General features: G+C 39.7%; 1 protein-coding gene across 7 annotated transcripts in view; it reads right to left on the bottom strand.

Annotated features, from left to right (window-relative positions):
- Window positions 1-11752, bottom strand: part of LOC102087770 (sulfotransferase 6B1) — a 49074-nt gene that overhangs the window by 20023 nt on the left and 17299 nt on the right. For 3 of the 7 annotated variants that reach the window (XM_005508612.3, XM_065057678.1, XM_065057677.1), the window contains exons 7-10: window positions 11036-11162; window positions 10138-10232; window positions 9475-9631; window positions 7182-8474 (exon numbers count right to left, since the gene is read on the bottom strand). In XM_005508612.3, the coding sequence (XP_005508669.1) occupies window positions 8344-8474; window positions 9475-9631; window positions 10138-10232; window positions 11036-11162 (510 nt within the window). In that variant the 3' untranslated portion in view covers window positions 7182-8343. The other 4 variants (XR_010471467.1, XR_010471468.1, XR_010471469.1 and 1 more) reach the window with 3 other exon arrangements.

The raw sequence follows: 11752 nt of genomic DNA, 5'->3' as shown, positions 1-11752 counted from the left end.
TTTCAGACATTTTGAAAAAGACACTTAGAAGCCATCTTTCATCCGACTTAAAACCAATGGTAGAGGACACATGTAAGCAGTAAACACTTTCGTCAAATAGGTGACATACCGTGTTACTGAAATGCAGTTTTCCATTCCATCTGTAGAATACATATTTTACAGTTAACTCTTCAGTTCAGTCTTAGGCAGTTTAAATTCCATAACAACATATTGGACCCTTAGGAAAAAAAAAATGCCACATTGGCCAAATTTCCCTCCAAAGTATCTTTATGCATCTTTATGATGATGTTAGCTGGTCTGGTTTTAAGAGCTGTTCGATACTATCACCATCTACTAATACCCATGGAAAAGAAATGCTCTGTAATTTTGAAAATGAGGCCACTGACTTTATTCATACATTGCCAACATTGTCCAGACAACTTAGGAATGGAAAGTGAACCTCTGAGAGTTGTCCTGATTCTGCCAAAAGACTGGGGAGATTTACACCTATGTATAGATGTGCATACTTTGGGTGCTGAGGATCATTATGGAGAACACTGGACATATGGCTTGTTAATACAAAACTGCTATTGCTCCTGAAGCCTAGCTTCTTTAGCACATTTTTGTTTGAAGCTGGCAGAATTTCTCCTTTGCAAAAGGATTTCATTAGAATTACGTCATATCCAAACCCAATTTTTAGTTTTTCAAAATACATTTCAATATATATGGTGAGAGCTTCTGCCAAAATGTTTTCCAAGAAGAAAGGGCTTTTTGACTGAAAAGAAAATTTTATGTAATTTTTTTCAATTTTTTCCAAAAATATGTTTTGGTATTTCAGGTTTCAATAAAAGTCAGCATGAATATACATTCTTTTGATTCTTTTGATTTCACTTGCAGGAATGGCAATTTCCTGATCATTTCTATTTTGAAGCATCATTTAACTGATCTTAATGGTTCGTTATGACCTCTTGTACATTATTTCAGTAATACACTCACTAAAAGCTGAAATATGCTTTACTTTAAATAATAGTAACTCCACCTCCTTTGATTCCTCATACCTTATTGACTTTATATATCCATCACTGAAATGCCTGTTTCATTCAACTGCACAGCCACGACAATTCCCAAGACACTGTTGAAGAGAAAAGAGTATTCAGCAACAGTGAAAGTAAAGATGCATTGTGTAAAGAAGAAAGGGTTTCTTCCTCTTCACCACTACCTTCTTTTCACAACCTTAGGTTTATATTCAACTCTGGGACCTGGACTAAAAAGTAAGGATTAAGAAACAGAGGAGCACTGAAGCATAATGTCCAGGCACTAGCTGGGGTGAATAACAGATTGAATTCTGAATTGTTCCCAGTTCCTTGACTGTATTTAATTTCCTTTACAGTAAACTGACTATGGAGAAATAAGATCAAAGAAAGATTTTCTATTATATATAGCAGAGTCATACTCAGAGCTGCTTTATTACATTTCAGTTCTGGAAGAACCTTCTAAATGAATTCTGCAAATGTTTTAGCATGTATGTCTGTGCTATAATTAACATCATTTATGTCTATAAGTACATGTTCTGTCAGAACCTTTGATCTCTGTATTTTTTAACATAGAATGAGTTTTTTCATGATAACAGTCTTTCTCATTGTGTTGTTATTTCTTCTTCCCCTCAAAAAAATGCCACCCAACAATTTTACTGCTTCATTTTATGCAGGATATAGTGTTCAAGGTCTTGTTTTTGGAATATTTACAAATATTATACTAACAAGAAAGCCTGAAAAATAGGTAATCAATATTTTCTCAAGATTGCAAGTAAGGAAAATGCATTAAACTGTCCATACCATAAACCAGTCCTAGCTGGTGAATTTTTTTCTTTTGATACCATGCCTTTAACATGCTTTTACTGAATCATACATAACTAGTGCATTGTTTCTATTAATATAAGCAAGTTTTCAGGCAGTTACACCATTCTGATTGCCGTGGACAGGTTGTAAGCGACTACTTGTCCACAATAAAGAAGGCCTAGAAAACATTGTCCAACAACAAGTCTGAGGACTGTGTCCAACCTGTCCTGACATTTCAGTCCAGGCTTCCCTTTTCCCTTGGAGTCCAGGCAGAGCAATTCTTTGATAAAAAAACATTGCTCAGGTGGCCCAGATCTGCTTCTTAGTAGCCATCAGAAAGTTGGTGAGAGGTAATGATGGGCACAGGAACCACTGAAGGTGGTACGGTGGCTTCCCCCCACAACTCCCTTCATGAGGTTCCAGCTGCAGCAGTCAACATGTACTGCATTAGCTGGAGAGAAGCAGCCAGATTGTGGCAGTTGCACTTCCCCCCCTGAGAAGTGGAGCCTTCAATGGGGCGGTTAATGTCTCTTTTGTGGGACCCAGAGTCGGTTGACAGGGTCATTAACAGAGGAGTGGCCCAGAGAAGCTGAGAAGCTTCTAGAATGCCCACAGCCAGATCTGATCAGACTATAATCAGGGCCCCTGCCGAAGATCCCCTTTGTGTGGTCTCAGAGCAGTGGGTCTGTGCTGGAGCCCTCCCCTTAGACTGGAATGCCGTCTAAGGAAACTTCCTGGGATTGGAAGCACCTCACCTCCCCATTTGGGTGAGTGATAATTTACTGAATATATCCTTGAATGAGTCCTTGCATAACCCAGGCGAGTGAATATTTCTTGTGGGTACCCTGGAGTCAGAGGGGTCTGGCTTTGTTTCTTGTGAGCGTGTGCATGCACACTGTGGATCCTCATTATTCTCATTTTGCCGCACCCCAATAATCTCCTCAACTGATATCCGAACCTTTATTTTATGTTGTTGGAGTGCTAACTAGTTGTATAAACCCTGTTTTGGTCAGTATATTGGCTGCACTTTCCCGGCCAGAATAAAGTCTGTTTTGGAACTTGCTGTCCACCTAATACTGACTTTGGGGTGCCTCCATGTCAAAATGCACCAAGACTCACACAAAAACAGCTCCCGCCATTAAACACTGGTTCAGCCATTTGCCAAGAGAAGTTCATTGCAGAATCATATCACATCTGTCTCTCTATAACTTTAAAAATAATACATGAGAATTATTTCAAAACCTAGGATAGTTCAGGACTAAAGTGTTTTCGTAACTACTTTGCTGGTGGAAAGACATAAATAATACAGCATCAGAAAATGAAGTGTCTGTCAACACAAGGTTAAATTCTAATTTCATGCTCATTGCCAAAAAGCTAGTCTCACTTTAGTTAGAACTATTTTCACCTGTATACACTATTAGTCAGAATATCTTTCTAGACAATGGAAACTACCTCTCCCATTCATAAAGTTGTGAAGTACTCATCCCAGGAGCACAAGCAGAAGTAGAAGATGGCTGCATCTTTGCTGTTCTAGATCTTATCTGAAAAAAAAAAACGGAAATATGCAACTGAGTGGCTAGGGAAAAAAAGCTGTTAAATACTCAGAAAATACATCTTTTTAACATTTACTAAAGTTGACAATACTTTCAGAAAAAAAAAATAATAAATGTACGCCTTTGCTAGCAAGATGTTTCTTGATAACAAATATATAAATTCAAATATATAAATTATTTTTCAAATAAAGAATGAATTTCTTGCTAAAACAACAAGACCGAATGCAATGAACCTTAAATGATTGCTGCTGGATTTTAAGTCTAAAGTTCCCTTTACAGAGATGTGTCCAGTTTCTGTGCCCAGCCTAAAAGGCTTTAACTTTATTGCAGCAAATCTACAACCAGTCAGCACTGCTGGCCCTCTCCAGGTATAAGGGAGAGCGATGCTGTCTGTCAGGGTGTGCACAGTGTTATGTCTACCCTGTTCCCTTTCAGTGGCCAGGTGGTTGCCCCTTTGCCATGCTGTGCTTGCTCTGCTCCCAGTAAAGAAGCTGAGCTGGGCTCCCTGAGCTGGGAAAGCCTGACCCAGCAGGCAGGAAGCCTGCAGCAAGGGCAGATATCAAGATATAACTGCAAGAAGCAGAAAAAGACAGAGCCAAGCCTCTGAAGCAACAGAAAAATTCTTTCTTGGAGACCCAGAGGCACCAAGGGTGAGATTGTGCAAGAAAGCTGGGACAATCTGACAGCTTGCTGCCACCAAAAGTGAGTATTTCATGCTGCTTCAAAAAGCTGGGGGTGTCAAATAAGCACAACAGCTCATGCAAAAGAAGGATCAGACAACTACAGTTGGAAGAGGGAAGTAAGTCTAGCCTTTGGGGCAGCCACTAGCTCAAATTTCTCAGGAATATTCAGCCTGTGTGGAGCCTGCTGCAATCCCAAATGCCATGAAATGTTGCTGGACTGAGACAAAAGCTATGAGGAGAGATTTGCTTGAAAGGCCTTTTGTATTATTATTATTTTCTCATTCAAAAGAAAATACGTTTATGTATTTAAATATTGATTGTCCTTGTTTAGCTAAACTTAAATGTAGCCTTTAGAAGTTTACAGCCCTCTGAGTGATTATGGTGTGTCCAGGTAGGCTCACTTCTAAGCTTGGAACAACTCAAGGTCCTTTCACAGCTAGTTTAAAGAGATCCCAGTCTGGATGATTTGGGATGAAAGAGGCCAGAGAGCAGCTCCTGCAGGAAATTTGAGGGAGCAGTTGTGTTTGGCAGGGATGAGCCAAAGGCAGCAATAACCTATGGGGCTATTATCATTGCAGCTGCAAGAGAACATGTGTCCACAGTCTCTGTAAACAGCACTTTATCACTTCACATTTGGAAATGTATAATTAACCCTCTAAAGCCTGCATACAGTCTCAGAAAAGACAGTTTACATGGGAAATGGAAAACTAATCCGTATGAAAATGCTATTAATAACAGTAGGTTCAGGTTAAATAAAAAGTGAGATTCACCTTAGCCTTGCTTTGAAAAAATATGAGTGGGCAGGACATAAGGTGGATATTGTTCCTCTGGAAGAGAATTTTTTCATTCTCTTTAGAAGAAAAAATATTAAGAGCTGTGTGTCTTAGGAAGGAGCTGTTTTATAATAGCCAAGGTTTCCAGCCTGTACACCTATATGCATACCTAGACTGAGAGGTCTGGAGAAGTAAATCCTTTAAGTAGGGTTGGGTAACATCAGCTGGGAAACTATAAGATATCACACATCAGAAAAGGCTGAAGACAGAAATGCAGAACAGTCTGGAATTATGACTTAGTCAAAAGGAAATATAATTAATCAATTTCTGAAAATAAAACTTTGAAAAAATTGAAGGATCAGTCAAAAGTAGCCGTCTTTACAGGCTAAAAGAATTTAGGTCTCATCCAGGGCTTTTACTGCTTTTCAGAGGTGTTTGTGTGCAATCATTACATTACCTCCTAATGACCAAATCCAGTTTCAGCCTTTTAACCAGCAGGAGAGTCTGAGCTCATCTTTCCAAGTCATATTGCTATAATTTCTGTGAGAAATGTTGTTTTAGAAGCCAGAAGCCCTTTGCCCCTGTTGAGCTGAAAGTTAAGCTGCATCTCTCTCAGCTTACTCATCATTCACAACCACACCATCTAATTAAGTGTATTGAATCTTGGCCACATCACATAATGAGTCACATAAAGCATTTTCTAACATAGTTCTCCTAAGATTGGTTGGAAGTTTGAGATATTATGCCTCAAATGTCAAATGATATCTAAAATACTTTTGATATTCACATGAAACCTCACAATTTTGTACCTTACCTGTCTGAGAAAAAAATTGTTAGCGTGAAGTAGATATAATGCAAATCAAACATCAACTCTTCTTTTTTTTTTCCTTCAAATGATCTGTTAAGATATTTCTCCAAGTCATTAGGAGGAAACATGCAGGTATCCAGTAATCCCAAATGCCGGGATTGAAAGGCATGGGAAGGGAGAGGAAAAAGGTACAAGAGTCTTGGTGACAGTTGTGTCTGTGTTCAGCACACAGGAATGACCTACATCCTGCAGTGGAGAAGGTCTATGGAAACACCAGTCCTCCTGCCCTCCTCCATGGAACAACCCTTGCTCCTGTGCCTTCACAGCAGACTGAAGTCATCATTAACCTGCTGTGAGCACTATTGCTGTGTTATGTGCAGTCATACACTTCTGGACTGCAGCAGTGAACTCTTCATAAAGCAAGCAAGACTCACCCATTTTAGGAAACATGGTGAGAATCATATCAACACTCCTTATTTCAAAGGATTTCAGAGATTCCAAAGTCTCTGGGCTGCTAACAGCCTTTAGGCTACAAAATGCCTTTGCAGAGAAAAAGGCAATAGATATTGAAATACCATTGTTTTGTCTTAGTAAAGACCTTTTGAATATTTCAGTGACTGTTTCCCTATTTCTGGTCAGGCTTGTTCCCTTGTTCAACTCCTTGAAGACACTGAGATGCACACTGCTTTCTGTTATCTAGATAGCTTTCAATGTCACCATGTAGGAAATACTAACGGGCATGTATGAGGGAGTAAATTAGCATTAAGGAATAGAACAAAATGTTGTTGATTCCAGAATTATGGGGCATGGTGCTTTGTCTCTTTTCATCCATGAACACCAGAGTTAGATGAAGTCTTACTCTTCTGTCAATGAAAACCTACAAACCGAGAACTGCCAGGTTCATACAAGCACACACTCTTCATGCAGAGCCATTTCACATGGGCAGTTTTGCACAGAAGTTTAGAAAATCTAGCAGAGAAGCAGGCTGTGAGAGGCCCATCAGAGACAAATCTGCAACACTCCTCATTAATCCTGTCAGGGAAACATGGGGCAGGCTCTGGCAGTTGGGCCAGTCCCACCACCCCAGCCAGGAGCAGGGCAGGCCCAGCCCCAGGCATCGGGCACCTCCCTGGGGACGGTTGTGAGCTGAGGATGGGTCAGGACATGAACCTGTGGGTGGCTCGACCTTGGCGAGGTCCATGGCCAAGCAGGGTAGGGCTGTGGAGAACTGGAAACTGGCCTTCTGCAGCATCGCTAGGGCAGGGTCTGATGGCTACGAGGGTCTGACACAGTATGCTGGGTTGCTTGTTGCTCAGTTTTTAATCTTAGTGTGGTGTGCGAGTCATGTAGGCATATCTGTCTCGGAATATGGTGGAGGAATCTCTCTTCTAAGGAACTGAATTTTGTTTGCCAGATGAAGCCAACATTTCCTTAGCTGTTATAGTTTTCCAAAAGAATGGTTGTGATGAGACATCATGCAGCATGTTCTGCACAAATATTCCAGAGACATCTATATCAGCAAGGAGGATATAGAAATCATACCCACATAGCACAAATGTGTTTATTGATGAAAAAGTGCAGCTCTAATCGTTTAACAACAGGGTCAAGGCATATGCACATTTTACTTAGTTGCATCATGTGAAGCACACATCCTAGGCCCAGCACACACCTAAGAATTACCAGCTGAATGCTTGGATGTGCCAGACTGGTGTCTTATGGATTTCTCTCTTTTGACAGATAGACTGGAGGGTTCCGCAGGAGTGCCACAAGGATGAGAAGGCTCAGGGAGGGCCTCACCACATTATTCTAGTACATAAAGGGCAGCTACAAATAGGACAGAGGTTCTCTGTTCACAAGAAGCCACATGGAGAGAACAAGGGACAACGGGTACAAGTTGCACCTGGAGATATTTCATCTCAATATAAGAAACAAATTCTTTACAGTGAGAACAATCATTCACTGGAACAACCTCCTCAGGGATGTGGTAGAGCCCTCATCACTGAAGTTTTCAAGATGCAATAATCTCATTTAGGCCCTGTTTCCCATGAAAGGCTCGACCAGATGATCTTTCATGGTCCCTTCCATTCTGGGCTGTTCTATGATTCTATAAAAGCAGTGCCTCTGTGTGGATCTTGCATATTAACACTAGTCCATAATCTGAAATCCACCTTGTAATTCCTCATTCGGAGAGATTAAATTCCCTAACAATGCTGATCTCCACTCCCCTTCATTTTCCTCCATCTAGCTTTGATGCAGTTTGTGCTGAAGTCATGGGTAAGATATCTTCTGTCATTAATTAAGGTTGTGTCAGATCCATATTTTTGCTCATGATCTTTTTTGTGAAGATGTTACCTGATTTGAAACATTTTTGTTACAAAAAAATCTAGATACTAAATAATTATAATTAGTCTAGAAAGACTGAGTTTGGATAGAAATAGATGAGATTATTTTCCTTCCAGGTGACAGCTGCTGAAACACGGCTGTTAAGTCTATCTGAATATGACTAGTTGTTATCTTAGTCAGCCAGGATAGCCAAAGCAAGTCAAAGTTCTCACCTTTAATGAAAAATCCCACTATTCATCATTGTCACTGTAAAGGCAGCTGCAATGCAATTATTACAGTAATTCGATCTGGTTTTCTAGTAGATAGCATTCAGATGATCTGAGAGCATATTGAAAAGCTCTTGCTCAAACCACATTCCATTACTATTCAGGCTTTACAGTACACATCATACTTTAACTTTGCTCCCAGTTTGGTTCCTCTCATATGTTCTTCAAATGCTTTGTCCATTTTCTCATTCTGATCTTCACTGAAAAGATTCTTCCAGTCACTTACACCACCTTCAAAGAAGTAAAGAAACTCTTGAAAAATAAGAATTTATTTTTTTTTTGCTCTGTAGATCTGTCATTCTTATGCCATTTTACACTAAATGGAGTTGGTCCATTTTTTCAGATAAAGCTTCATTCATTTTTGCACCAATATAATTTCGTGAAGTTAGTGGAGCTACAGCTCTGTAAAACTGCTATGATGCGAAAGAACATAGGAAAAAGGAAAATACTACATACTCCAGGTGACTGTGTCCAAAACCAGCAGCCTAAAGTCCTGTTTCCCTGCAGCTTTTTACTCCAGTCAGTTATGACTGACAAGGTGGAAGACCAAGAAGGCTTGATTAAGAACCACCTGGCAGGAGTCAAAGTTGGGTTTCTGCTCCCTTGGCATCTTGAGTTTTCATCCAGTGACTTCTTTAATGTAAAATGCAGAAATGATCCAACAGCCAGGCTGGCCCTCTCAGGCCTGCCCCACTCAGGCCTGTCCCCCCTATACTACACTGCAAAAGTAGTTCCTTTTGTTTCCCCTTCTTGGTGTACCTGACTCTTGCATGCTTGGCTTACTTCTAACCTGCGAGTGTGAACAGGGGGCTAGCAGTGTCCCTTCCAGGACATCCTACAATCTCCTAAAAACTGTGATCATGCTACTCAGGACAAGCTTGGTCCAGTTTTGCCTGTTCAGGTAAGCCTTTAACGGCTGAAGAATCAGTGACCTTGGCGCAGAGATGGAGAGAAATTCAGATACGTGACATTTCCTGATGTTCATCTGTGGGCCTCCACAATTTGCTCTGTGTAGTTGCTTCTCCTTTGCTGGTTGCAGCGTGCTGCCAGAGCCTTGCTGGGTCTCTGCCTCACCAGTGCTGCATGACCAGTCTCCTCAAGCATAATAGTAGATAACATGCCTGACAACAATCTGTGAAACTAACATGTGCAAAAAGAGAAGTAAATTATGGGCAACACAAGATCTTGAGAATGTGACTGTTCTACCTCTGGACCTCCTGGAACATCCTACCTTTGCGAAAGAGAATATTGCCAAATGCCCCGTGGGTCTTCTGTGAGTTCTTCTTCATTGACTGGAAGCTGCACCTCTCTACCACACTCTGAAGCTCTTTCTCAGTCAGGGGAATCCCAAAGAAAGCAGCTATGTTTTTCACACCCAGGACTGGATTCTGAAAAAAGGAATGCAACATACCACATGACATTGAAACAAATCACACTGCTTTCCGAGGTGATGGAACTTCCCTACACCTCTCTACAGTCTGCATATATAGAATATTCATAGACTTCAGTAGGACTGGAGTGGCACATAGTGGTTTTCTTCTTCATAATTATTTCAGGGGAAATATGAGTTGAATTCCTATAGATCACAAAAGACTGTACATGATTTACAGTTGAGTAAAATCTACATGGTTTATTATATAAAAGATCTCCCCCAAAAGTTACTGAGGTTTTTGATCTACAGTGATTTGGGGTTATACCATAGCTAAAGAGAAAAAAAGAATCATTTTCACAAACAGAATTTTAAAAAGTTTGAATTTCACCTTTCCTTCCCTTAAAACAAGGATCTCCTACACTATCACACAGTTTGAATAGACTACATGACTATAATGGTTAATTGTTTTAGGAACAAATGCTCTTTGAAGTGTAAAATATTTGTAGCTACTGGTAACCTCACCTCTTTTAGCTCTTCATAAGTTATTGTCATAATATTTTCATCAGCAGCATGTTTGTTCCATTTGGAAAGGTATTCAAAGTAGCATCCCCAGGCCACTAAATAAAACAAAAGAATCCTCAGATGAAGCATAGGTGAAGATTAGACAAGTGTCTTATGAAATAAACCAACTTTTGTTCCTTAAATTGGTCCCTCAGCCATGGGCATTATTAATCATGTCTAAGTCAGAGTTTACAACCTTCTGTGGGAATTATGGGAGTTTTCCTCTAGGCTGTTCTGACACATGTACGTGTCTCAGGCATATGATACAATTTGTAAGTTGGTACGATAAAACTTGTTAGTATTTCAAGACAGATGTGAGTCCACCAAAGAGCAGTTGGTACTCGAACCTTCTTGCAGACTCCCTTAATCCAGTTTAAAATCTCATCTAACCTCCCTTTCTGCTGGCCATGTGATATACCAAACTGAACACTTTATGCCATTTTAAACTAGCAGGATCATTTTCTTTCTTTTTCAATGCACTACTTAGTCCAAATCATTCCTCTGGTCCAATTTGGCATGTAGGTGTCCAGGCATCTGTGTGGGCACAAACTAATGGACACTGAAGAGGAGGGGTGAAGCGGATCCAAGACAGAGATAAGAAGGAACTGCTTCTTCCAGAGAAAATACCAGTTTGTGCAAGTTAAAGCAATCTGTGGAAGTGCAGTTTTGATGAGGATTTACCCTTGGGCAGTAAGACAAGTTTTGTAAACTTTAATTCAAATTTCTAACTTTCTGTCTTTAATCTCAGCTTTGGTACTGTAAACTAAAAAATCCTAGTGAAACTGATTTACAAAGTGCAAGGCTTTTAGACAAAATCAAAGCATTGGATAATTGACACACAGAGAATAATATACTTTACTTTTCTTCGTCATGAAAGCTACAAAGAAATCATCCCAGGTCTCATAAGAAGGAAGAGTAGATATGCCATTGGAAAAATGATAAAAAGATGTAGCCACATCTTTTGGATTGCGAAGCAGTAACAATATCTAGAAAAAAGTGAAAATATTATATTTCTAGAGAAAGACATAACAGACTAGGGTATGAAGAAAACAGTAATCTATAATTGCAGTTTGGGGAATTTCTAATACCTTGTATACTACTTGCAGAAGTAGCAATTTCATTCTAAATTCAGAAGGTGAAGTATTTCACTTTGCTTCAGTACCTTGTGAAGATGATTTCCTATAATTATTAAAACGTATTTTACAGATTAATCAAATTAATTATGTGGAATTGAAGTACGTTTTGCTTGATACAATCATCATTCATCATTTATGTAGTGGGGAAAAATCACACAAATACAAATTCTCCCTGAAACTTACTGAAGCCCTCACTTGTGACAACATTATAAAACATCTCCCACGGGAAATTGTGTGCCAAACTACATTTTACTGCTGGACAATTTGTTCCTCCTCAGTCTCACTTGTGGAGACTGACACAAAGGTGTCACTAAGGATGAATTTGGATTGAGATGAATGGCAGTTCTTAAACAGGTATGTAGAAATGGCCAGGCTGAACACTTCTTAAATATAGGAGTTTTTCTGAAGATTGATATAAAAATACTAAATTGGCTTTGGAA

Source organism: Columba livia, chromosome 3 (genome assembly GCF_036013475.1).
Source record: "Columba livia isolate bColLiv1 breed racing homer chromosome 3, bColLiv1.pat.W.v2, whole genome shotgun sequence".
NCBI lineage: Eukaryota > Metazoa > Chordata > Aves > Columbiformes > Columbidae > Columba > Columba livia.
This window is presented reverse-complemented; position numbering and strand designations above follow the sequence as displayed.